The sequence below is a fragment of the Rhodamnia argentea genome, chromosome 4, assembly GCF_020921035.1.
Source record: "Rhodamnia argentea isolate NSW1041297 chromosome 4, ASM2092103v1, whole genome shotgun sequence".
Taxonomy (NCBI): Eukaryota; Viridiplantae; Streptophyta; class Magnoliopsida; order Myrtales; family Myrtaceae; genus Rhodamnia; species Rhodamnia argentea.
In genome coordinates this window covers 27,826,122-27,853,842 of record NC_063153.1, presented here as the reverse complement: position 1 = coordinate 27,853,842, position 27,721 = coordinate 27,826,122, and the positions used below count along the sequence as shown (strand labels likewise).

The 27,721-nt window shown below is 40.2% G+C and overlaps 3 protein-coding genes across 3 annotated transcripts; 2 read left to right on the top strand and 1 right to left on the bottom strand.

The window, feature by feature from the left end:
• The first annotated feature begins 5,586 nt into the window (after window positions 1–5,586).
• On the top strand, window positions 5,587–7,083 carry LOC115743526 (probable CCR4-associated factor 1 homolog 7). The gene is made up of 2 exons (XM_030678350.2): window positions 5,587–5,746; window positions 5,883–7,083. Exon 2 carries the CDS (start codon window positions 6,038–6,040, stop codon window positions 6,860–6,862), a length of 825 nt encoding a protein of 274 aa, XP_030534210.1. The 5' UTR covers window positions 5,587–5,746; window positions 5,883–6,037; the 3' UTR covers window positions 6,863–7,083.
• Window positions 7,084–10,132: 3,049 nt separating this feature from the next.
• On the bottom strand, window positions 10,133–11,676 carry LOC115743486 (class V chitinase CHIT5a-like). Its single transcript, XM_030678276.2, has 2 exons — window positions 10,338–11,676; window positions 10,133–10,242 (listed from the first exon to the last, which is right to left on the bottom strand). Exons 1-2 carry the CDS (start codon window positions 11,494–11,496, stop codon window positions 10,220–10,222), a joined length of 1,182 nt encoding a protein of 393 aa, XP_030534136.1. The 5' UTR covers window positions 11,497–11,676; the 3' UTR covers window positions 10,133–10,219.
• Window positions 11,677–15,890: 4,214 nt separating this feature from the next.
• On the top strand, window positions 15,891–26,569 carry LOC115743512 (zinc finger protein 3). The gene is made up of 2 exons (XM_030678322.2): window positions 15,891–15,901; window positions 25,290–26,569. Exon 2 carries the CDS (start codon window positions 25,395–25,397, stop codon window positions 26,367–26,369), a length of 975 nt encoding a protein of 324 aa, XP_030534182.1. The 5' UTR covers window positions 15,891–15,901; window positions 25,290–25,394; the 3' UTR covers window positions 26,370–26,569.
• The last annotated feature ends 1,152 nt before the right edge of the window (window positions 26,570–27,721 follow it).

The following is a 27,721-nucleotide window of genomic DNA, read 5'->3' as shown; positions in this document are numbered from 1 at the left end:
AGCAGAAATGCCGACAAGGGCAAGATGACTATGGGAGATTCCGAGTATCCCATTCCCGAATATGATCCTCGTGAGTATGCAAGTTGGGAAGACGACGACGATAATATCAACTATGTCCCGATTCCGAACGTCGAGCACATCCCAACACAAGAAAGTCTTCATCCTCCCACCGGTGTCGAAGAAGCGTCAACGGCAAATGAGCCGGAACGAAAGGGCCGAGATAATACATCCGACTTGTGGCTACACTTCGACAAAGTACGTGATGAAGGCGAAGGTAAATATAATATAAAATGTAAATATTGTTCGCAAATATATAAATTTACGAAAGGAGATGGCTACGGAACATTCCGTCGGCATTTGACGAAAAAACATCCAATGCAAGCGGGGATCGACAATACGCAACAACAAATTTCCGAGTACGCCACTTCTAATCCTCATCCTATATTTCGTTTCACTGAAGCACTTTATAAACAAACATTAGGTGAATATGTTGCCCTTGATCATGCTCCGTTTAATACTGGTGAAAATTTTAATATGAAATATTTGATAAATACTGCATTAGTTCCCCAAGCGCCAACTATTCCAAAAAATACTCTTAAACGCAAAGTTTTTCATCTTTATAAAAAAGGAAAAAAATCTTTAGCAAAATTTTTTGCGGAATTCAATGGACGTGTGCATATAGGTAGCGATATTTGGAGTGATCCTTGGCAAATTCATTCTTATATGGGTGTCACGTGTCATTGGATAGGTGACGATTGGAGGATTCAAAAAAGACTTATTGCATTCCGAGTTTTTGATGAAAGACATTCGGCTCATAATATTTATAGAATAATTAGACAAGTTTTAGAAGAATATAATTTAATAAATAAAGTATTTTCAATTGGTTTTGATAATGCCGCCGCAAATACCACTTCTATTCCCGAATTAGAAAATATTTGCAAACCCACTTTTGGCGGACAATTTTTTCACATTAGATGTGCTTGTCATGTTTTAAATTTATGTGTACAAGATGGTTTACGAACTCTTGACACTTCTCTCGCCCCAATAAAGAGTGCAATTAAATTTTTATGGAGTCGTCCCCATTGTATGAAATCGTGAGGAAATTTTTGTAAACAAAATGGGAGAAGGCCAAGAAGATTTCCAAAAGATATTCCGACTCGTTGGAATTCTACGTACGAGTTGCTTTGGCAAACTTTTGAATATAAAGATTTATTATGTATGTTTATTTCACAAAATATTCCCGAAATTACTTTACTTCCTCAACATTGGGACGTTTGCAAGAAAATTTTAGATATTTTGAAAATTTTTAATGATGTTACTAAAACTTTATCTGGTATTTATTATCCTACTATGCATTTATTTTTAATAGAATGTGTTAATATTGGTAGTGTTTTTAGTGAATATGAAAATGATACCGAATTAGGTCGAACTATTTTAGTAATGCGAGAAAAATGGTTGCATTATTATTTGCAAATTCCTATTGTCTATTTAGTTGGTATTATTTTTTATCCACGTATTAAATTAGACGGTTTACATGATTATTTGAATGTGTATTATCATGATTGTTTACATTTGGAAGATTCAATAGATATTTCAAATATACTAGGAGATGTTAAAGAATCTATAGTAGCATTATATGGAGAATTTTGTAGTAGATATGGTTTAAGTGATTACGGATCTTTACAATCTACTGCCTCACGTAGCGAAGGTGGTAGTTCACTTAGTAGAGGGTATAATATGCTTAAGAGTATGCAAAAAAAACAAAAAGGGGCAACAGGTAGTATTTCCGAATTAGAAAAATATTTAACCACTCAATTTGAGTTTCGTGATGCGTAACATAGTACAGATTTCGACATCCCGAATTGGTGGAAGAGTCACCAAATCGATTATCCAATTCTCGCCCTCATCGCTCGTCGGATATTAGCAACCCCTTCTTCAACGGTTGCGGTTGAACAAGCATTTAGTGCTAGAGGATTAATTTTGGACTATCGCTGTTCAAGATTAAGCCCGGACTCTGTGGAAGCTCAAGCTTGTGTCGGCGATTGAACGAGGGCGAAATATCGACAACAAGAGTTAGATCGTGAACACGAATTTTTTAGCGATGATGTTGGAGATATCACCGCCACGGGTACCACAACGGGTAGCGACGATTGACGATGAGGTAAGTTGGGGTTCTCAAAGGTAAAAGAACTATATGGGCTTTGATTCTTCTATCCCCAAGAAGATATGTAGGCGCTTAATGATAATTCATTAAGTTCAAGCCCATTCATTCTTTTTTTTTCCCCATATTTTATTACAATGTACAATTTAATTGTATTTTATAATTTATAATTTATTATGTTTATTTTATTATTTATTATTTTAAAAATTATTATTAAAAAAGGAATCGGAATGAACCGGCGAGTTCGAACCGTAACCGGAACCGGCCCGGAACCGGAAGTATACATGGCCGGTTCCGGTTCCACCTTTTCGTGGAACCGAAACCGCCGGTTCTTGAACTGGAACCGGCGGTTCCACCGAACCGGCCACCGCTAGTTGGCATGCATGTCGAACCTATTATGAGAAATCAATACCAGCTATGTCCAAAACGTGAGACAATAATTTAGTGAGTTCGGACAAAGAAACAATTATTTACCTGGTCATGCAAGGAGAAGGGAAACAATTATTTAGTGAGTTCCCAAAATTTTGAGAACCAGGGTCTCCAAAGAGATTTGTAGAGAGAGAAAGGGATTTAAAATCAAATAGATGCTATGCCCCATAAATCTTTTTGAGTGAGTTCAAGTGGACTTTGAGAAGAGCATTTGGGGGTATGGCCTTTTGTTTTGAGAAACATGGACCCAAAGTCTCTCTGCCTTTGGACCTGCAGCTCTGCAGGCCTTTTGTTTTGTTAGAATGTAGTGAAATATTTGCACAGGCTTCCAATGGAAAATTCAAATGTCAAATGATTTTTATTTGATTCTTGAATTTTGAAGTATGTTTAGGTCATAAGAACCAATTGTAAGTTGAGGAGATTTGATGATGTGAAAACAAATGTATAAGTGAAAGTAATGTACGCATATTTAATTTGGTGGAGGATAGTTTGGAGGCAATGATTCTCCAAAATGATAGAATAAACCCCACAATCTAAACCAAGCACCCTAGTTCTCTTACTTTCTCGGGTAGCTTGTTCATGAAATCGCTCGTTCTTCAAAGGTAACAATTTGAGGAGAAAAGTTGTTGAGAATTAATGCCAAGTCGTATTGAATACAGGTTGGGTCGGGGTCGGGCATAAATTGCTAAATTTGTGCAATATGTAAATGGATCAATTTGGATCAGATCATTTTCAATCCAACTCAAACCCGATTCAACCCGTTCATTTTACGAGCCTACTAGAAATTGACACCAGCCCCATTCAAATGCGAAGCAATAGGCAAAAACCTAACGCGGGGTACGGTAAATTGTTTCCACAATCACTTCCGGTAACAATGCTAGAACCTAAGTAATCTGTTGCTAATCCTCACACGCTTTGGAGGTTGATCTTAAATTTTTGCAAAGGGAAGGCTAGCAAGGTTCCCTTTCACTATCCACTATTTCTATCTTCGAGTTTATTTTTTCCATAAAACCCGAGGTATGTAAAACATTCTAAACGCCCAGATCTTAAAACCTAACACGCATTACACGTTCGATTTCGCATAATATCACGGCCAGAACAATCCGACGTGCTTCGGACTGTCGGCCCCCGATTCAGACTCGCGTCTTGCTCGGCCCGTGACGTGAAGTACAGCATATTCCATAAGCCCCAAACCGTGTTCGAACAAGTCCTTCGAAAGCGACTCTCGTATTCATTAACATCGGATTTCCTGTTGGGCTCATGTTGGAAAGCACGTTCCAAAATGACATGGTCAAACCGTGCATTCCTCGCTTTAATCACCCCCGTGATAGGCCCTAATCGCCGTACTTTCAGACAAAAACCAGTGTTATCCCCATCACCATCATCACCGTCACCATTCATCATGTTGCTAAATTATTATACAAAAAATTAAAATAAGAAATATGATATAATTAAAAATGTCAAAATCTCAGAAATTTCGTGGCCCCCGTCTTCCACGTCCAGGCAAGTTCCGCCGCCCAAGCAACTTGATTCTGACCCGCGGACAGACAATTGGCCATGAACTTGTTGGGTGGTCTTGGTCAAATTTGGCAAGCTCGCTGCTATTGGCTTAAAATCACAATTTTGCCACCCACTCTCAACTTGTCCCAGCAAAGATTTTATGTTCAACTTCTATGATTAGAGATTTCATTTCGGTAAAGGACCGTATCGAATCGCATCCGGTTAGTTATAATGTCGCTGTCGTGCTATATTCGTTCCTCTCGATAAATTTTTCGCCACATTCGGTTGATACTTATTGAATGAAATAAAGACAGCCTTTTTCGTGCCGGATGTAACGTACGACCCCCAAGGAGCACAAAGGCCTCGTGGTCTCGGAGATTTGCTTTATTAAAATACACGTAGTAACAGTTCATTATATAGGGCTGGAACGAGCATGATAAATACACTTATCCTGCGATGCAAGGATTGTGATGCAAGGCACTAACTACAACATCATTAGGGAGAGCACACAAAGATTATGTTTATTTGGTATGATTAAGATCTCTTTTCGGAAAAGGATTACATTAAATCGCATTCAATTTGTGCCTGGCATATTGTGCAACCCCCAAGGAGCACATAGACCTCATGGTCCCAAAGACTCGCCTTAGGAAAGCACATGATCTTAATGATTCGGATGGAGGGTTCGAATGAGCAAGATAAACACGCTTATCCTATTGTGCGAGGGTTGTGATGCAAGGCACCGACTACGACGTCATTAGGGAGGACTGTAAAGATTATGTCCATTTTGTATGATTAAGATCTCATTTCGGTAAAGGATCGTATTAAATCACATTCGATTGAATATGTCATCATCGCGCTATATTTATTTATCTGGTTAAATTTTTCGCTGCATTTGGCTAATGCTTATTAAATGAAATAAGTACGGCCTTTTCGAGTAATGCGTATCGCGCGACTCCCGAGGAGTGCATAGACCTTGTGATCCCGGAGACTCACCTTAAAAAAATACATGATCGTAACGATTCGGATGCGGGGCTCGAACGAGCGGGATAAACACGCTTGTCCTGTGGTGCTAAGGTTGTGATGCAAAGATTACGTTCATTTTGTATGATTAAGATCTCATTTCGGTAAAGGACTGCATGAAATCGCGTTGGATTAAGTATGCCACCATCACACTATATTTGTTAAAAGTCAAAAGTTTTTGCCGCATTTAGCTGATGCTTATTGAATGGAATGAGGACTGCCTTTCGTCCGAGGCGTATCTGGCGACTGTCGAGGAGAGCAGAGATCTCGCGGTCTCGGAGATTCGCCCTAGGAAAATTACCGTCGTAACGATTCAGATGCAGGGTTCGGACGACCAGGATGAACACGGCTATAGGTCGTTGTGATATCAGGCACCGGGAACGACGTCGTTAGGGAGGACTTTGGAAGAGGAGACGACGTCGGATATGCCTTTTCTTGTCCAAACATCACTTTCCTCGTTCCCTGCTGTACTGTCTCTTCAGTGGTTAAGAAGACGCCCACTAAAGTCCTCCTCTCTCTCTCTATCTCTCTCCCTCCGCGTGCTTCGTTGACCCAAAATCTCTCCCCGACGAAGCTGAGGTTCCCTTTCCAAGTTCTAGATCTGTTGATTTCGGGCTACAATTGCGCAAATCCAAGGTAAGATCTGATATGCGTGCTCAGTTCCTAGTTGAGCCTTTGGCTGTCCGGGGTTGTGTTTGATTCAAGCAAACCGTTCCCTTCAGAAGTGTTTTCTGTCTGTAATACGTTGTTTCATGATCTGGGTTTGCTTCAGATCTGCTTGTAAAGGCTGAAACGGCTCCTACTTGAGAGTTCGAGCGACGACCGGCTTTCAGCTTTGAGGTTTTGGGTGTTGATTGATGATCTACTTCCAGATCTGGACTCCATAAGACTAGGCCGAGCTGTTGTTTTGGAACTGGGACGTTGGAAATGTCGATGCTGCTGAAAGATGAATCGATTAACATTCGGGAGGTGTGGAACGATAATCTGGAAGAGGAATTCGCATTGATCCGCCAAGTTGTGGACAGATTCAATTATGTTGCAATGGATACCGAGTTCCCTGGAGTTGTTTCTCGTCCGGTGGGGAATTTCAAGAACATTAGCGATTATAACTACCAGACCTTGAAAAATAACGTTGATATGTTGAAGCTGATCCAATTGGGTCTCACGTTTTCGGACGAGAACGGGAACTTGCCCACTTGTGGCACGGACAAGTATTGCATTTGGCAGTTCAATTTCCGCGAGTTCAACGTAACCGAGGACATGTTCGCTGGCGATTCGATCGAGTTGCTGCGTCAGTGTGGGTTTGATTTCAAGAAGAATAATGAGGAGGGGGTTGACGTGAGACGCTTCGGTGAGCTCTTGATGTCCTCTGGGATTGTTCTGAATGGTGATGTTAACTGGGTTACCTTTCATAGCGGGTACGATTTCGGTTACCTGCTGAAGTTATTGACTTGCCGGAGTTTGCCTGATACGCAAGTGGGGTTCTTCGATTTGATCAATATTTATTTCCCCGTGGTGTACGACATCAAGCATTTGATGAAGTTCTGCAACAGTCTTCACGGCGGCTTGAATAAGCTTGCCGAATTGTTGGAAGTTGAGAGGTTTGGCGTGTGCCATCAAGCTGGGTCTGACAGCTTGCTCACGGCTTGTTCTTTCCTGAAGTTGAGGGACATGTTCTTCAATGGCTCCACAGAAAAGTACGCTGGTGTCTTGTACGGCCTTGGTGTCGAAGATGGACAGAGTACTAATTAAATGAAGATAGCCTGGGAAAGATTCGATGAATATTTGTAGACTACTTGTGTGTGAGAGTTCTAGTTCTCTTTGTAAACTTTGGCTAATTGTTATGTTAGTATGACCTGCTTTTAAGTTTGTATGCTCTTTAAGCTGTAACCAAAATCTCGAGTTGCTGTAGCTTGAGCTCTTGTAAATTGTTGCAATTAGTCTTCTAATAAAACGTTCACAATTCCTTCTTATATCAGATCTCTGCTTACACATGCTTATGCTTCATCTCATTTCACCTTCTCTTTTGGTGTATGAACTCTTGATTCAATTGCCATGTATTTAGCTATTGAGTCTCAATGTTTATATTTTTATGTGATCGCAGCATAAAAAAGAAAGTCTGAATTTTCCACCGAATCCAGCTCGAAATATTTGATCTTTGGTGCATTTCCCTCTGGATTAATATAGGAATTGTTAAGTTCATAGTTTCTGGCTGTTAACTTCCATTTAAATTCATTGGTTCGATGATTCTGGTATCCTTTATTTGGATGTCCTGACATGATGATTTGACGGCAAGTTATTAACTAGGTGAGCCGAATATTGCATTCTAGTTACTCCGATGAAATGTGGAAAGTACAGTTACGTGCTTTAACTGATACTTTCCTTGTTTGCAGAGCTTCACAGCACTACAGTTGTGTAGATTTGTTTTGGCAAACTTTGGAGCATTTAGTGTCATTATTACGAGCATCTATGATTAGTGGCTAAGTAGAGTCTCCTTCGCAACACATTAGTTTTGCTTCAATTGTATTTGTCCAGTTGATTGTGTAAGAGAGTTGTGGCAAATCAGATGCTTTGTGTTTGCTTCCTAATTGTAAATCTTTTGAACCGTTGTCTTGGTCTATTTGAATGACAATGTCAATTGAAAGCGCCTATGGCTTATGATTACTCAAGCTTTACTTGTGCCAGAGGCGCTGCAGATGCATTACCAGAGACTTTAATGGATAACTGTGCTGTAGCTGGAATCAACGGACACAGTTTTTCCCTCTAGTGTCTTGTTGCTTATTTTGGATTGTTTCCAGCAGCCTGGTACGCCCATTCTTCAACCTTTTTATAGATGGATAGGCTTCTTTTTGTTTTCCCTCCAGCATCATTTTAATGGAGTATGAGATGATGCATGTTGAATGGTGGGTTAATAATGCTATCATTGAGACCAAGTGTTTATCTCATCCACTTGCTGATATGCTGAAAAAGAATATGTGGGGAGAGATTGATGAACGTCTGAGGACCACTTGAGTGTGAGGGTCATAGTTCTCTTTGTAAATTGGGGCAATTTTTGTGCAACTATGATGTGTTTCTCGCCCAGCATGTTTTCTATGCAGTAACCAAAATCTCAAGCTGCTTTCGCCTGAGCGCTTTGTTTATTGTTGCAATTAGTCTTTTACCTTAGGTTCTTGCAACTCCTTATTATGTTGACACACTTTTGATCCTTTCATTCGTGTTCATGCTTTATGCTCATCTTTGCATCACGTTACATACTGTTTTGGTAAATGAGTCATTCATAAAGAGTGTATTTTGAGTTGCAATGATTATCTTCCGTCTATATGCAGAGGCCTGGATGGTTCCAGAATACTTGGAGTGCTTAATTTTGTTACAGGATAATTGAATAGCATGAATAGAGCGCTGAATTATCACTTTCAAATGTGCAAGCGTGGACGACTGTTGATGATGGCCTGGTGGTAAGGGCATTAATTTTCACAAATGCAAATTCCGGTTGTTGAATCTGCTTGCGGTAGTATGAATGGTATATCACTTTGTTTGAACGGATTCTGAGCCTATAACTTCTTGGGGAGCTATGGTGACGGTCTGCCCACCTCAGATTGATGGGTCACAAATGGGGCTAAGTAACAACCTGCAAACATTTCATAGTGAGTTAATGCCCAGAGACAGTACACGCAGGTTGTCCTTCCTTGCCTTTCTGGATTGGCAAAAATAAGTAAAGCAAAAATGTGGACAGTAGCAGGTATGTGGCTAGTAGAGGGGTTACGCTGATGCTCATGACGTGATCAACCAAATTTGGCATGTTTTAACTCACTAACCTTGATGTTCAGTTTTGTAGTATAGCTTTTGCAACATTTGGACCATTTAATGGCATCATCATAAACACTTTTAGGTTAATTGAATCTATTCTCTGTTGATTGTTTAAAAGAAACTCGTGACAGATAGGATGCTTCATGTTTGCTTCTTTTTGCATGTACATCTTGGTTTATCTGAATAAAAGTCTGTTGACAGTGGTTATGGCATTTGTAGAAGGTGCTGCAGATGCATGACAGGAGATTGCAGTAGATAAGGCGTGCTCGCTAGCTCAATTAATGGGAGGCATATCATCTTCTGGCTTATAAGGATTGAACCAAATCTGCTTGATACAGCCATTCTTCGACTTTTCGCGTATGTATTGCACTGTATCTTTTCCTTCCACTATTGCTATAAAACGCAATGTGAATGAGATGATGCATGTCAAACTGAGGAGAGAATGATTCCTTTTGCTGGCTTTAACTGTTCTACATGTCTGTTTGCTGATAAGCTGCATGATTCATTTCGCGTCTTACCTTGACGAGTTTTAGTTCCCTTCCCTCCGCCGTCTTTGTACTGCCCGTGTTGTTCGTTAATCTCCAAGCCAGAAGAGAACTGTGTCTGAAAAATCACTCCATTCATTTTATTTCTAGTACCTAGTGCTCGCTTCTGTGTTTCCTGAGCTTCTTGCTTAGCTCAATTGTGACCCGAATTTGAAAGCGACTCTGCTCAGTTTTCTGCTTATCAACATCTTCAGTTATTGAGCTCTACAATTGTAATATCGCCAGCAAGCCCTTTTGGATTTGTACTCGAAAGATTGAGTACACGGATTCCGTTCTTCACTAAAAGCACCCGAAATACATATTCCTCTAGCCACAGCTATGCGAAAGTACCGTTTGTTACACAATTATGTCATCCTTTGGTCAGCAACTGATCCTTCGGTTCTCCTCGCACTCTATGACACGGAGAAATGACTAGATCGTTATTTCCTTATGGTCTTCAGTGTTCGTTGTTAGCTCTTGAAATAGGCAACTGCGGATGTTTTGAGGGAAAAAGCTGGTTGCATTACTCAATGAATTTGTTTGAGCAATCAGGAATTGAATTGGAAGGCAGACAAACACACCCACAAATGCTGCCACTTTCGAATGATTTGAACAGGATGTTCTCGGAGAAATTGAACCTTTAAGATGAGAGATCCCAGAATTTTTCCTACGGTTATTGTAAAGTTATCGGTGAAAAGCGACTAATTGAACAATTTCAAATGGATTAAACGCAATTATTAGAATCGTCATGTGCCCGCGAACAATCTTTCCAAGTTCATCAGTGATCCCATGCTCTTGCGGCTGTCATCAATAGAAGGGTAAGAAGCAAACATTGTTAGAATCAGTATGTGATTGCTATGTGTCATGAACATTAGGAAGGTTATTTCATTTTGTACCTTGTCTTGAGATAATCCAGTTCTTATCCTGGCTGAGAGCCCAGAAGAAGTACCCGCCCAAGCCCCGAGACCGCGCAAATCGGACCTTCCTCCGTACAGACCGAACATCATCATAGCCAATCCAAGAGACTCCAACGTATGAGTAGTACGACACCGACTCCTTGTCGAATTTGACAGTTTTATGGTTCTGTACATTAAAATCGACAATCTGGTTGTATGTCAAGACACCGTCTCCAGGACCCGTCCCAACTGCTGGAGCCCCAACTCCGGTAGCATTCGGATTCTGGAGCGTCCATGTCCTCCCATACAATGGCAGGCCCATCACCAGCTTTCGGGGCGGCACACCGGCTTGAATCCACGAACTGATTCCGTAGCTTGTGCTGATGTTGCTCTTCGAATCGTAAAGTGCGGATTGCTCGCCCGTGAAATTCTCCCATGACCCGTGATAGTCGAAGCACATGGGGCTAACCCAGTCCGCGTACTTCCGGATCGCCTGACCGGGGTACGATCTGGGCGTCCCGGAAACCTGAAATCCTGACGCGTAGTACACAGCAGACGTCAGTAACAAGCGGCTTTTACCACTTCTTTTGGACTCGCCTGCCAGAGCTTTTCTCCACTCTTTGTAAAGCAAAGCGAGGTTCGACATGTCTTGTTCATCAGCTGGAAACTCCCAGTCCAAGTCAACCCCATTGAAGCCGTATTTTCGAGCTACTTCAATGGTGGAGTTTATGAACCCTGCACGAGTTTCCGAGCTGCTCGCCATACTGGAGAACACGTTCGGGTCCGACCCGCCTCCTCCTATGGATAGGAGGGTCTTGACTGCTGGCTTTCGCTTTTGCAGCGTGCCCGTGAATCCAGGCAGCCTGGTTTGGTCAGACGCAGTGACGTTGAGCCTGAACGTTGCCGGGTCGGGCAAGAGGAACGCATAGTAAATGTGAGTGAAATACGAGGTGTCTATGGATGACGCAGGGAATCCATCAGACGACGGCCAGTAAGCTGCTTTGATAGCCCGAGAGGGCGGAGCTGGTTTAAACGGGTGGTGGATTGGTAAAACGGGCTTCTGGGGCTCCAGTCCGGGATCCGTCGAGGCCCCACACCGAGCCATTATGCCGAAGGCGGCAAGAAGCAGAAGGGACAAGAGCATTTTGACCCCGGCCATGCGTGTGGAAATCAGGATGAGACGCTGCAAAAGAAATGGTTCGGTGTTCGAATTCGAAGACGAAAACAGGAGGTGATCGTACAAAGTTCGCAGGAGCTATTTCAAATCGAATTCTCACGTCCGGATGTGAGGTATCTGTCAACGTTGAAGTGTCATTCCTGATAAAGAACACAAGTTTGGAGCTTCGAAAGTGTCGATCGACGAATCAAAAGGCAACTTAAGAAACGGCCGAACTTTATGGGAACAAGTGGGCCGAGCTTGATTCGGACAGGAAGAGCTCTCTCTTTATATGCGAAACTGTCCAAAGTCAATCGAAGCTATGATCCATGAATCGAGTCTCGAACGATGATTGCGTGAAGATCCCATCCCCCACTTCTTCTCTCCCGTTCATATCTTTCTCAGCTGTTATCAAAATCAGACGTATGAAGTAGGTGATCTCCTTCAACTCGGAGACACCGATGCATCGCCTCGTGATCTCTTTCTCAATCAAATCCTTGAACTTAAAGTTAGGTGTCACATGGCTTTTCATCGGCCTGTTTCGATCGAGAAGCTCGGCGCGAATACTCCGAAGCGACTTTGGTTACTGGATAAGCAAGCACGCTTTGCAATTGCAGCCAATCTGGCATGCAAGGAACTTTAATGTGTGGGATCCGGAGTTCACTTCGGCTAGAATCTTGCACGTTCTCTCCTGTTCAAGAAAATTCAACCTCCCATGTGACCCGGAATTGTCAGTGCAACAGGAGACGAGATGCAAACTTTGTTTAAAAACCACCCTGCAATCACTCTTATGATTAGATTCCGGTCCATACCGAAGCTAGCTATCATTATACAATAAGCCTTATCTCATCAAGTAGGGCACATGGATTCTATTATACGATCGATAACATATAAAGCTTTAAATGCTCTACATATTCTCTCGTGGTCTCCTTTTCAAAGTCCTTTTTAGGCCTTTCCCTGCCCCCTTCACGAATCTTGCCTCCATCCTGATCATGTGCACCATAATGTTGTGGGGAAATTTGTCCGAAAAATCTTAATTCTATTGTACGAAGTCCAAATTAATCTTAAGCCCTTCGCTTGTGCCAATTTAGTCCTAAATATTTGAATAATTTGTCAATTTAGTTTTAAATCTTTTGATGATTTGCCAATGTAGTTTTTCTGGCCAAATATTTGAAGAATAAGTTTGGGACTAAATTAACAAATCCTCACAAGGTTTAGAACTAAATTGACCAAAAAAAGGTTTATGACTAAATTATCAAATCATCGAAAGAGTTTGGGCTGAATTGATGTGAATTTAAAAGTTTAGGATTGAATTGGCTACCGTACAATAAATTTAAGATTTTTGGACAATCATCTCACAACTGCTTGCATGTGATTCATCAATGACATGGTTCAAAACGTTATCATTCACCCACTATCTAATGTGATCACACACTGAACAATGAAATGTAGACTATTCAAGCATCGCTTTATTCTCGGGTTTCTCATTAACAAACACAAGTAAATAACAATCCTTCACATTTTTTTTACTTCTTCACATATAAAAGGTCTTTCATTTTCCCATTCCAAATATGATAATTTGAACCACTTAATGTGACTATTCTACTCATATTCGTTTCTATCATTTAACAACAAGGTATAAAAATCAATCAAGAATCAATGCTTTGACACCACTTTGTTGGGAGAACAATGACAACCCGAATGATATTGGAACAAAACAATCTACCCTCTAGTGCAAACCCAATAGCCAAAAATATAATACAGCAATATAAATACCAAACACCCACAAACACAAGATAACTTTATGTGGAAAACCTCCCCGATGTGAGGAGATAAAAAATCACAGGATCGGAGTCCATCCAAAATCTTTGCAATCAACAAAATTACGTTAATGAAGTTCTTATATGGCTAATACTAGAGGTACATGGCAGCAGCAATATTAAGAACACCATTCTTGGCAGTACACATAAACTTCACAAGAGATCAAAGGTAAATCTCATTAAAACGCAAGTTCAATTCACGAAAAACTTGATATAGGGACGCAAATCGTCCTCCGTTTGTCAGCTCAATGAAAATCGGACAGCACACTCTTTCTCAGATTTTCTGCTCTTTCTCTCTTGCTATTGCCTCACGTTAATCATTTTTTGGGGCTACTAGTTAAATAGAGAGAAAACCTATTTATTTAGGTCAAATATAGCCCCCAATTAATTTCTCCATATGGATTAATATATGGGCTCGAGCTTTTGGGCTTGCGTTTCGTTAGGATTCCCCTGTATGGGAGTGAATCCAGCCCAATAATTTCCTCCATTCCCGATTAGAGGAAGAGAGAGACATTGTGGTGGTGTGCTTTTACATGCAGTAGTGGCGTAGTGGCCTGGGTTGAAACAGTAGAGATAGATGGAAAGGGAGAAAAAAACAACCTAGTAGAGATACAGAGGAAAAGAGAGGATACTAAGTTTTTTTTTCCCGTTGTCTACGTCCAGGCATGTACTCCACTAACAAAAGATGGGTCGAAAGAAAGCATGACCCTTAGACAATTGATTTGATTGTCGCCTCACAATCACCCTCTGCATGGATAACCTTCGTCTAAGTAGATTATGACTCATGACTCCATCGGACACTTAGAAAAGATTGGAGTAGAAATCTGTTTACTAATACAAACATGATTCTTAGAAAAACGAGCACCCGTGATAATATTTCTGAAAATGAATTTATATTTCAGAAGTGCTTCTGGAATAGAAATCACGTTTGGTAATGTAATTTCCGAAACAGAAATTCGTTTGGTTACGCAACGTTATATTTTCACTTCTGAAGCAAATTTCTACTGCTGAAATTATTTTTGAGCCAGTTTCACAAGGTAAAAAAAGTTACTTTTCTTTCCAAAATAGAAATATCTCAACATCAATATAGTTCTCACTTCAACCTCTTTTCATTTTCGGTGCCTCTCTCTCCCAATCACGCCTCTACCATCGCTGCCCAACGCCGGCCGCCGCCCGCCACCGACCACCGCCTCCTCCTCCCGCCAACCGTCGACCGCCGCCACGACCACCGTCGCCCACCATCGCACCCCCCTTGCCAACCCCGCCCATCGTTACCAAACGAATTTCTGTTCTAAAACCATTAAATTTTGTACTGTTATCAAATGCTCTTCTTTAATTAGAAATCAACTTCTTGAGCAAATGTAGAAAAATCAACTTCCGGCCATAAGTTGATTTCCGGAGCGTAAGTTTTGCCATGCGCGCTCAAGATTACTGAGGATTTTATAACAAAAAAACTTTTGATTTGGCTAATTTAGTCATAAACTTATGACGATTTACCAATGTAATTCTTCCAATCAATTTTGATTGAAAATCGCTAATGTGGACACTGTCGGTATCACGTAGGACGTCAGCAATTTCTGGTCAAAGTTGGCCGGAATGATTATATTGACAAATCGTTAAAAGATTTAGAACCAAATTGGCTTAATTGAAAGGTTCATAATTGAAATTAGTAAAAACGCAATATGTTTAGCACATTTTTTGTTAGTTTCCCCTTCGATTACTTGGAACTACTCATCTGATATCGCAGTACCTGAATCAAGCACAACAGGAACTCTCACATCAGAGACTCATCCCCAGCGAGACTTCCCCATAATGGAATCCTTAGCGATTATCTTTATCTGCTTTCCGTTTCCCTCTAAGTAGAAGGGAATTCAAATCCAAACAGGTTTTGACCAAAAAACATAAAATCCAAACAGGCCGCGGCCCAATAAGATCTTACAGGCGTACGAGCAACCTCTCAGGACACATCGATTAAGTTCGCGCAAGGCACATGTGTGAGGGTGTCGAAACCCATATCTCTTCGTCGGATCGACATCGAGATATTGACGGACGTTGATTCTCATGTTGTTTCAAAAAATTACATCGAAACCTGCACTGTATATTCACTCTGTCAAGCCTGATTGTGCGTCTCTTTCAAGTCCGAAATCGTAGAATTGTCACTAATTAGCAATTATGTAAGGGCTGGACATTAGCCAAAACTACTTGTATATGGTTGGACTGAATAATGAAGCAGCCTCCATTTCGTCTCTCAATTATGAATGGTGGGTTGTTGGAACTCCGCTATATTAATAATGGCCCAAGTTTGGCGAATGCCATTTGCACCTGTTGCCACTTCTCATACCATATGATTGATTTATTAGGATTTTGGAAGAATTTACGAGTTTTTAACGAGGCTCTAGAAACTAATAAAGTGTGGGTTTAGATGGTAAGAGAGCTTGTTCTTCTTCTTCTCATGGTATTTTGGTTCGAGACATGTTGGGAGCATTTCGGGAGCAGAGTCCTAGATGAACAAGATCGGTGTGGCGATGTGCCCTTAAGATTGTCCAAGGAGATGGACCGATTCAGGTGCACGAACCTTGATCCCAAAAGTTAGACTGCCAAATCGGAAAAAAAGAATGAACCACTAGAAGACTTTTGCCACTAATGTCAATCGATTAAGCTTCATGACTTACGTGTTCGAGGTGTCATTAACGAAAGGATAAGCTTAGGAGCCAGGACAAAGTGGTGGTCTGACGAAATCTATGTATTATTAACTACAGATGTTGTTGCATGCTGATTGGATTCTCCGTATCTAAACTTAGAAATTAGAAAGAAAGACAGGCCAAGTGCCCCCCAACTCCATCATTTTCTAAACTTTTTTTTTTTTTTTTGTATAGTGGGATATGCATTTGACCAATAAACCCTAGGCCTTCCACCAACTTGGGCTTTCTTTGTCTCAGTTCCTTTCCTTCAGTGGATTTAATTTAATATTAATAGACTTATCTGGATTTGTTGGTGTACGATTTTCCGCAAGTGTCAGAGAAAAGTTGGTGCGAATTAAAACATGGGTTAGAGTGTAATCGTGAAAATTAATGATTATTTAGCACGCTTGTCATCAACCTAGTAGCGGCTATGCCTCCTTACATTTATCGGGGACAATTGCACCAACTCAATTGTAAAAAGCTTCCACTAATACGCGCTTTTGTTTTTTTTCATGCCATACCATTAGTTTAATTTTGACCATGCCAAAACTTTTAAAGCAGAAATTGGACTTGATATGTGGAACATAACAAGCCAAAATTACTAAAAAAAGTACCATAAGTTATGAAACACCCATCCCAAGTATTTAAATCCAGCAAAGTTCTTAGTTAAAATTATTGGTCTGTAAATTTTTATTCTCACGTATATATATTCACAGGCATTCGTTGACATTGTAGTTCATTTTCAGATTACCTGGGTCGACTATATACTTACATAGTCATTAAGCTTGATCATGTGTAAAAATAACGATATTGATCTTTTCTGGCTTTAGCATCACATCATATACACAAGAACATCGACCAATTTTCAGCGAAAGTGTGAGCTAAACTTCAACATAAGTGACGATGGAGGGATTGAAATATAAAAAACGTAGTCAATTTTTAGGATTGTAAATTTAACTTTTCTCACAAGGTATAACTTAATGATCTCTTCTCTAACCCGTTAACAAAATTAAAGCGCTCTAATTTTACTTACGATCTGATGAGGTTCGTCGAAGAAAAAATAAATTCACGATCAGAGTCCAGAGTCATTATCCCAAAAAATAAAAGCAGAAAATCTTTATAGGAACATTTGAGATGCAATCATGAATCACATGTATGGATTTGCTGAGAAACTTACGCACACTTCATGTGTCGTGAGCTGGTCGAGGGTGGAAAACGAAGAAGAATAACGTCATTTCACATTCGGAAGTTGATATATTATAGTTTTAAGATATTTTTCTGGTGGGGAAGGGTGGGGGATTGGAACTCTGTGGGGCTTCCTCTTGGTTGGATGATGCAAAGCAGAATTTATTTTGCCCGGACAAAGAGATCTCATAAAGAGATTTGGTTGTTCATTCTGATTAGACAAGTAAATTACTCGTCGAATCATATGTGTTTGTTCTTTTTCAGCATCCCCCAATTAAAAAAAAAAAAAAAGAATACCATGCAAAAAATTGAAAAGACTCATGTCAAAATCTCCACTCAAACCGCCTCTTAATCTCATCATTTTTTCTCATGTGGTATTAGGGTTTGGATGAAAAGGGTGGGTCCAAAATTGACATTCGTGTTCAAATTCACTGCTGGTGTAAAGAACAAGGCGGCACCTGTAGCGTAGCATAAATTTATTCGCGAAAAAAGTGTAGAAGTTTCAAATTCAAATTAGTGCATATATGCAATTTATTGATTGATACAAGATACATCTCATGAAAAGTTATTTTTATCAGGGACACATGATTTCATCTAAGTCCTAAGGAAGTGGCTGTGGACACATACAAGAACACAAAACCGCACATAAAAAAAAAACATTTTAAAAGGACAAGTTAGATTATACTGCTGATGTAAGGGGGCAACTTTGGAGATTTGATCATGTTAAACTAATAAAACAGTGTAAGGGAAGCATTATCATTGAATGAGGGGACTCCACATCAGCTTCCCAATTTCTTTGTCGGCCATTTGTCATCGTCCCCCCACCAATCCATGTCAAATACGACAAAGAGATGGAGATAAAGTAGTCGGCGTTTTGGATTAACCTTAGTTGCCCTTAATATGGTAACGCTAGGTATTGTAGAAACCACAATCGATCTTGGGATTATGCAAAAGAGGCAATTTCTTGATCACAAGGAATTTCATTGTCATTCATTGGTGGGCGCCAGACATGGTGTTAACCAACTATACAACTCAAGAGCCAAAAAATAAAATAAAGAGAGAAAGGTGAAAAAAAAAAAAGTCATACAGCTCAAGCGGCAGAGATAGAGGAATAAGCACCTTCTGAATGATGCATATCCTCACTCTACAAACAGTAAAGAGATTATCTTCAATGCATCACCATCAGCACATCTTGAACAAGAGTTTCTATGTTCCTGGAAGTTTCGACATTGATGACTATGACAATAGTCGTGACCATAAGTAAACAGACTCACAACTGTCCATTAGTGGTCTAGTTGGGTTCGAATGGCCCTCCACATTCGCATTCATTCGAAGTTGATTATCCGTTAAAAGTTCTTGAAGATGCCTTTAGAAAAACTTTGGATTGTAATAATCTGTATGTGCTGCACCTTTTCTCGCTAAAGGTTATCTAGCTTGAGTTACGTAATGGGATTGGAGGAAGAATTACATATAGATAGGGACTTTTAAAGTCTTTTCAATATCCAACAAAAGTTGGAATCATAACTTTCGCATCGGCAAGGAGTCACCTCTCTCTCCAGACTCGTCCCTTGTTTTCTTGTATGGGAAACCCATTCTTTAATGAGAGAAAGAAAAGAGTATCTGAAAAGCCTTTCTCAAGCTCATCCTAAGAATGAATGTAATTCATGCGAGACCAAAGGGAGCCATACCAATACTGGCATTGGTGTTTCATTCAATTGTTATTTTCATAGTGATTATTCAATATACTTTACATGCCTTATGTATATTTTCATGCTTAATCTTGGGCTATGGTCATGTTCACGCATGAGGGGAAGAGCTAGAGTATTTAATTTTTAACTAAGAGTATTTGAATATTTATAATTAAATCAAATATTCATCTAATAGTTAAAAAATTTCACTACATTTAGTAGTAGTCCCACAACATTTTACATGATATCAGAATAGTTCACATCGATCCCACAAAAAAAATAACATGATAGCAGAGCATGAGGTACTAAGTTCAAATCTTTCTAACCTCTTATTTATCTTAATTATTATATATTTCCTCGCTTAATCTTATGTTAAAGTCCTGTCTACGTATAAAGAAGGTGTTAGATGTTTAAATATTAAATCACACTCTTATATAATAGTTTAGGGCTTGAGTAGTATGAATGCCTAAGATTACATCTATATTTTATAGTTTCGTCAATGTCTTCGAGGGTTAGTTACACATAACACCACAAAGACTGTTTTTCTTATTTTAGGGGGGAGGTCATTATGAAAAGAAAGGAAGCTCGAGATGTGACATCTTTTCATATAGACTCGTGTCGCACCACACGTTACTTAATTTTCCAAAATATGTTATCTTTTTTTCTTCAGCTTGCCAGCTAGAGATGATGTGATCGCCATGTACTGTTAATGTAGAATCTCTATTCTTATAATTTTCTCGGGTTTTATCATTCAATAAAGGCAGATTTTCTTAATTCAACTATTCTCACTTTCTCCTCGAAAAGAGAGAAAACAAAACCACGATACGTTTTCATATTTGGTGGGACTCGAAGAATAATATATAATGTTTTAAAAGTATGACTTAATAAAATAATAAGAAGTGTCGTTAAGGAATTGATCAGATGGCCGAGAAAAATAAAAAAATTAAAAAGAAAAAGAAAAGAAAAAGCAGTCAACGTGACAAGACAAACCTACCTACGGTGGAAAACCCTAAAGAAGTGTTCGGAATCTGCATTAGCATGTTCAAATGTTCATTGTCCAAGAGTCATGCCCCTACACCTACCCATATGTCTTAGGATGCATTCACATCTCAAGTTAGATCTACACCTTCCCTTGCATGTGGCGTCCAAAGATATCACAAATGTTACATCGTGGTAGAATATCGAAATGACGTGGGATACTTTAACGCACCCTTTTACGTGCAAATCAAATTTAGAATGGCACGCAAAATTGATAAGTAAAGAGTTTCACATGCGAAACATATCCAAGGCGTCGGTTTTAATGTCATTATCAAACTCAAGCGAGATGTATGATATTTTAATAGAAAGAACAGCTGCTCATGTAATATAATTTTTGTTTTTTTGCAAAATAAATTGAAGAAAACTCCTAAATACTGAAATGGTCGTGTCAGTCACGTACCCTGCATCTTGGAGGTTTTTTTTTTTTTTAATGTCACCAACATAATATCTTGTCCGGATATATAGATGCATAGGTTAGTAGATTAGGTGTAGCTTTTAATACCAACAAGTTGAGCACGTATGGGAAATATCGAGGCTGTCTTGTTTGGGATGAAACATGTGGGATTCTCATTCTGCTACATTCGTACTTCAGAGAAGCAACCCACCTTGAAATAATTTAAGACATGATCGTACACATTTGTGAATTCGCTTTATTGGGCCCTTCCACGTCCGTTGTTACCACGACGAAGGATTGCGTAGGGGCCAGGCTATGGATTTTGGCTTGACATTGGCATCTCACCGTTCCGCATGAGAATAACTCCATGTAAAATGAGGGTGGTTGGTGTGAAAGTAACATATTCGATTCTTCAGTCCATTCTCGATTCCAAAAAATCTTGGTTAATTTTCAAAGATAGGTTTGATATTAGATATTGCATGTTCTTGAGCTCCTCATTTGCAACGTGTTGACGTGGAGGTGACAGATTTGCCCTCAATAGGCAATGGTGCGGGGGCACGTCTGTGACCTTAAACTGAACATATATTTTCCTGTGAGTCGGCATTTGACATCCTTTTACTTAGGTAAATAAACGAATAAATCCATGTGCATATGATATAATATGACATGATATGACATGGCGAATGTCCGGCAATTTGGATTCCTTAGGTAATTGCTCCAAGGTGCTAGATTTGGCTAGTGTAATTTGATTGGCTTGTTCATGATGTTGATCATTTGGCTTGTGCTGACATTCTCATGGGGAGTTTTTACAAGTTTGCGATCCTAAAGTCCCATTGACCACTTATCAACCGACATGTCACCACTCGATGGGTGGATTTAATTGGTACTTCATGTTTGTTAAAATGCGACATGAATTTATTTGACATCACCTAGCTGGCATCCATTAATTGAGATGCCCACATTTATGAGTTTTGCCGCGGAATATTCGTTTGGTAATTGATTGTTGAAAGAAGAGTTTATGTACATCCAACTTACTCAATGCGATATGGTTAGATACCCTTTGAAAAATGTGAAAATGAGATTTAAGTTCCGTTTGTTTCACGAAATATAAATGATTTGGAAATGTACAAATAATCGCTTGTATCTATTGAAATAATAATTAATGAGAAAAATTTATTATTGATAACATTTTAAAGTAGCAAATTTTTTTTAGATGATGAAAATACTTTTCGTCTATTCATTTTTATACGAGAAAGGGGCAATCCTTTTTAAGAAATTTTTTTTTCAAATCACTTGTTTTTGCGAAACAAATAGAGCTTCAAAGAAGAGTTCACAGATATTTTTCTCCATCTCTATTTGGAGAATGGTTCTAATTGATTTTCTAGTAAAATAGTAAGTTATGAATTGTGATTCGTCATAAAACCGTACCACGTCACGGATATTAAGGAACTCCAATGCAGCTGTAAGCAGCTCAACTTTAATCTTACTTTGTTGATAAAGATACTACAGATGTCATAATTTTTGTATGACGCTTATTTTAATGCCATAACCTTTGAAAAAATGCTTATTTAAATGCCATTAATTTAATGTATCACTTGAGAGTAGAGCCGGCAATATGGGTCATGTACCCATTTTATAACTCGGTTTGAGGTGGGCCCATTCTACATGGGTAACTCGCTTTTTTCTAAAATGAGCTAAAAGGGGTAGTAAAAATCCGAAGCTCAAAAAACAGGTTAAAATATGGGTCACTTCATTGACCCATATTTTAACCCGGTTTTCAACTCTGCAATGCCCGATGACTAATAAGGGGGAGGCTACTTTAACTTGTTTTCCGGGCAAACTTCGTCACTTCAACACAGACACGATCCGGTGCTAGTTTCATATGCATATGTACGTATGCGTGTGTAAAGAGATGGATCCCGAAGACAATCGAGAGCCCGAAAACATTCGCACCTTCAAGCCGGCGGGTCCTCCGCCGTAAGACTCTCACCGTACCTAGTGAGTCGTCGGCTTTGTCTCTGCCATTTCTGATCCCGAAGCTCCCAGAATCACGTGAAGATCTAAAGAGCAAGAGAGCGAGAGGCGGGTAGAAAGATTGTTTTTGTGGCATGAAACGAAACGGGACCGTCCGTTCAAGGCGAACAAGTAAAAAACTAAGCGTCTGTCGGCACTTGCGGGGGGAGCTTCGTGGTGCGAAGAACAACTTGAAGGTGAGCATCCCGAACTCGATGAGGGGCATGTACGAGTTCGTAATAGGGAACTCGCGTCCCGCAACATGGGGATGCTTGTCGGCACCGTGCTTTACCCGCATGTGAATCAGAAGGCATGCAAATGCTTTGACGAAGTCGACGTCGGTTTCAAGTCTAAGCCCGGTGGATTTGGCCTGGGGAACGGGATCTAGTGAGCCCCGAGCTCGTTGGAATCTAGGAAACTGCGAGCTCGCCGGCCTCGAGTGAACTCGTGTTCACTTGGATCGGCCGAGCCGAGCGAGACAAGACCGGTTGTCGGGTGCCGCCATCGCCGAAGCCCCGCAATCGGCGGACGGAAGAGGAGTTGCAGACGGAGGAGGGAGGAGGAAGGAGCAAAAAAGAAAAATAAAGAAAAAGGAAACAAAAGAAAGAAAAGAAAAACCTGAAAAGAAAAAAGAAAAACGAAAATAAAAATATCTTTAAAAAGGTTCAAAATTTTTACTAAATTTATATTTCATAAAAGCGTTTTAGCAATATTATTTTTTGTATAAAATTATTAGAATAAATATGATTTGATTTAGTTAAATATATAAATGTTTAAGAAATATGGGTCGGGTATGGATCGGGTATGGGTCGGGTCGGATATGAGTCATTAAATTTGTACTATATAAAAATGGGTCAAAATGAGTTAAATGGGTCAATATAAGTCGGACCATATTCGACCCGACCCAAACCCGACCCGACCCACCCGTTTGACACCTCTACTTGAGAGTCATAACTTTTTTACAATATACATCCAAGTGTTGGAAATCCATCGTAGCATGATGCTTGTGGTAAACATTTTTAAAATGTTATGACACTTAAGCGATCGATCAAAAAGTTATATGACATTCAAGTGAACATCTTATATAAGTTATGACACTTAGATTATCGAAAAAAAAAAGTTCTGACATTTAAGTGAACGCCATACGAAAATTATGGCATTTGTCGTGTCCTTTTCTCGAGAAAAAACAATAGAAGTTTTTTCAATGTTCATCCGCTCTTCTTCACCACCATTTCGAAATTTCTCCATTTTCCACAATCGCCCCTCATTTTCCTCCCTCTTCCCAACTTCTCGAATCATTTAAGATTTTTAATCGAATTTCCGTAGAACCTCCAATCTCAGGAATTCCAAATTATAGGCGGCAAAAAAATCACCAAAGGTTGCTAGACACTTGCTAAAAGATTGACATCATAGGTCATGTTAGCAAATATTAATGAAGAATCCGCTAGCAGAACATTGCCACGGCTAGAACCACATCATTAGTAATTGGATTAAAAAAACTTAATAAATTTCTTGCAACCTCGTTTCTTTTTCCATAATCGAGCTACTGGGCATAGAGTTGAAAGAAACCGATCCTATTGTAAACATTCATTGAAATTTTTCCTTTAGGGTTTGGCCCCATATGGATCAAAAGAGGCGCATGTGATGCCCCCACCCCCAGAGGAGCAGAGAGAAACGATAAAAATCAAAATGGGGCTCATGGATGGACCTTCAAGTACAAATGGAAAAGCTGTTTCAGTTTGCCATTTCTCCCAAGGTCAGCCTTGTCTCCCACATGATTGATGAACCACTTTTGTTTGTTGGGCGTGATAGGCTCCTCGGTCCTTGATTTCATGTTCCGTGCAGTACATGTAATTTTCACCGCCGCTAATGATATACATGTAATTTTCATCATAATTATATTTTTTCTAAACTTCTGCTATATATTTGGGCTATATCTTTTTGTTGAAGCACGATACTTGATGATAATCTGAGTTTATCAACATATCATAATTAACTTTTGAGTGAATGTGAGTTCAATTAGATAAGTTGATTTTTTTTTTTTTTGTCAAAATAAGTTGATTGGTTGAGGGACTTAGACTTTGGCTCCCTCTTGGTGATCTCCCCTAATGAAGGTATCGAATTTCTGCTATGCACTCTCAATAAATAGTATTAGAGCCGATGGTAGTAGATTGTTGAACCCCAATTTATTCCGGTGTTTGATGAATATCTCTAGAAAAGAATATGGTGATCCAAGAAGGTGTGCGTGGGGGGTGTAATAACAAGGTCCCGATGACAACTTTCATGGTTTGATCTAGAGAAAGAGACCATGGATGAAGGTTGAGTGTTGGAGATTCAAGTTAAGATGAATTGATTCAAAAGAACACCTAAATTAAGGGGGAACCCACCTAACAGTAAGCTCACACATGAGGGAAACAAACTTAACACTGAACTCATGTGTGAAAAAGAAATTATTGAGACACATTTGTGAATTGTGTTAAAGAAGTCTCACATCAAAATATTGGTGTGATTTGGAGTAGTTAACATATTATAATTGGTCCATAACTCATTGGCTTAAGATTTTAAGTGAAGGTAGGTCTGACTTAATATGTTGGTCGACTCAAATTTGGGCTCCCTCTTGACGATTTTTCCCAACAAAGGTATTGAATTTCTGATACGCTCTCCCAGCGTGTAAATCAGCGGATTATATTCAGCCTTAATAAGGGTTTCCCATGTTGTTTAGTATGTCAATTTGCTGCCAATCAAGGAAACATAATTGGTATTGCTCCTACGAGAAATGACTATTTGATACTTCTAGCATTCCGGAAAAGTGAAGTGTCATTTGTTGAAGTTTCATCAACGTGTACAGAAGAATAGAAGCATTTCAAATTCTCTCTCTCTCTCTCTCTCTCTCTCTCTCTATTAGTTTATTCATTGATTCTTTTCTTAACTTTACTATATATGTACTCCGTACGACATTTAACCCTTCCATATATAGAAGAGCCATTTACTACCAAACAACAGTACTCTCTTCAATCTTATTCCCCCATCTTCAATAATTTCGTAATCCATCCGCAGAGATTAAGCCCTTCGATCTCCTTCGATGTATCCTCCCATGGAAGCACCGCATGCTAAAGATCCACCATGCCCATCGGAGTCCTCCACTGTCGTGCCGGCGCCCGAGCCTCCTCCGTGCCCACACACTCCCCTCCAAAACTCCAAAGAAAACAAGCAAGAACTCATCTATGTCGAAGAAGAAGAGGAGGAGGAGGAAGAAGAGAGGACAAATCAAGATCGAGGCCAATCGTCAACTAAACCAACTCGGCCACTAGACCTAAACTTTTCAAGCGGCGACTCCGATCGCGGGTTCTACCCGGAACCGAACCTCATCCACTTCTTGGACATGGGCCGGCCTGAGACATCGCCGGAGGGAGCTGCTGAAGCTCCTTCCGAAGCGGAGCCTAAGGTCTTCTCGTGCAACTACTGCCAGAGAAAGTTCTACAGCTCACAAGCACTTGGAGGACACCAAAACGCGCACAAGAGAGAGCGGACTCTCGCGAAAAGAGGACAAAGGCTAGGCGCGACGGGTTTACATGTCCTGGGAAACCCTTTTTACATGGACCAGCACCATCACCGCCACCATTACTCGAGCATGTCTTCTCTTCCTCTTCACGGCGGCGGCGCCTATGGCAACCGCTCTCTTGGAATTCAGGCGCATTCCATGATCCACAAGCCTTCTCATGCACCTTCCTTCAGTGCCAGTCCTATTGGGAATGGTGTGTACGGGCACCATGTTTGGGCTAGGCCTCCAGTGTTGGGTCAACAGCCAGTAGTGGGAAGGTTGCTGTCCATGGACAGTAGTCATCACCATCATCAAGCAAATGCAACAGGAGGATCATCATCTTATCCGTCTTCAAGAGTTAGTGTAGGTAGATTCGATAATATCGCGCCTTCGATGGGTATTTTGGGAAACGAAACAGGTAGCAGCGGTTGCTGGGGGACGACGCCCGGTGCCCGGTTGAAAGCTAATCAGGAGGAGCTGCAGAAGCTCGACTTATCGCTCAAGCTCTGGAATTAGATATCATTTCTAGCATCATGTTTGTTGGAATTCTCTTTTTGTAGAAATTTTTCTTTCTTTTATCTTTTTCGCTTTCTGGGGAAATTTTTAGCTTATATATTCTGCTCGTGAGATTTATGTATATCTCTAAGGATAGGAGACTTTTGAGGCATTAACGTCTTTCCAAACCTAATTGGAGCGTATCTGACCATGTTGGATTTCCAGATTGAAGATTGTTCTGATGGAAGCTAGCTAGCTGTAAACTTTGTTGCTTCTTGCTAGCAATTAGCAAAGACTTTCCTGGCTTCTGATTCAGTGTGTCCTGGAAGAAAGTCTATTCTTCAACCGACACCGTTCTTCGTACATAGTTCTCAAGTGTTGCGGTGATATGGAACTGTTAATACCATAAATGTCGGTTTTTTTCGGAAAATTTCTAGCATGAATCAGATTAATGCCGCTTATATTAATCTGAACCGTCAAATTGGACCGGTCACCAGTAGACTTCAATGAGAGCGGCCACCAGTTTCCATCGGTGCAAACCAGTTCAGATTTTTTTGCATCTAGTGCATACAATGACATCTCATTGTTTTGACTTATGCTGAGAAGATGAGATTTCACTTTCGAGTCCATGTAGGAATCATCTTTCGCGAGCCCGCCATGTCGCTACTAGGATTGGCCTAACCACTGTCTTTCCAGAGGTGAAGTAGCACCTCGGCTGTGGTCTCCACACTCCGCGGGTTCGTGGTTTTAACGGCGCAGTCGTCGCGCCTCGCTGTGATGTGCCGGTGAAGGGGACAATTAAGAAGAGGCCTCTGATGTAGTCTCCGGATTACGTTTAACCTAATGGTTTCACGTGAATCACATAGAGGTTCAACCCCACATCAATTAGAACCTGAGCTGACGACTGACGAGAGCCCTACAAGCTCCAACCTTTTCCAGCATCGTGCGTGCTACGCAAAAAGAAGGAAAGAAGAAATCCGAGAATGATGTTTTAAGTGGGGAAGGAATGAAAAGGGACTCTTATCTTAGAAACCGATATAATTTTTGTCGAATTCACACAATTTTTTCCAATCAAATTCTTGATCTTTTAATTTGTCATTCTCACGTAGATCTGAGGATTTCCTAAGCACCTTTTCAAATGAGTTTTTGCGCAGAACACGACACTTGATATGTTGTCGAAAAACCATCGTCATCGAGTCATCATGATTAGATTCCACGAACACCGAGTTTTGGCTCCTCCTCGCCCGATGAGTCGTTCTGAAAGCAAGTGAAATCATACGAGAAATTGTTCTACATCATTGCATCGGACCCTGCAAAATACGCACGAACATTCACCGACGAGATCCCAAAATCATTCCTTGCATAGGGTCGAA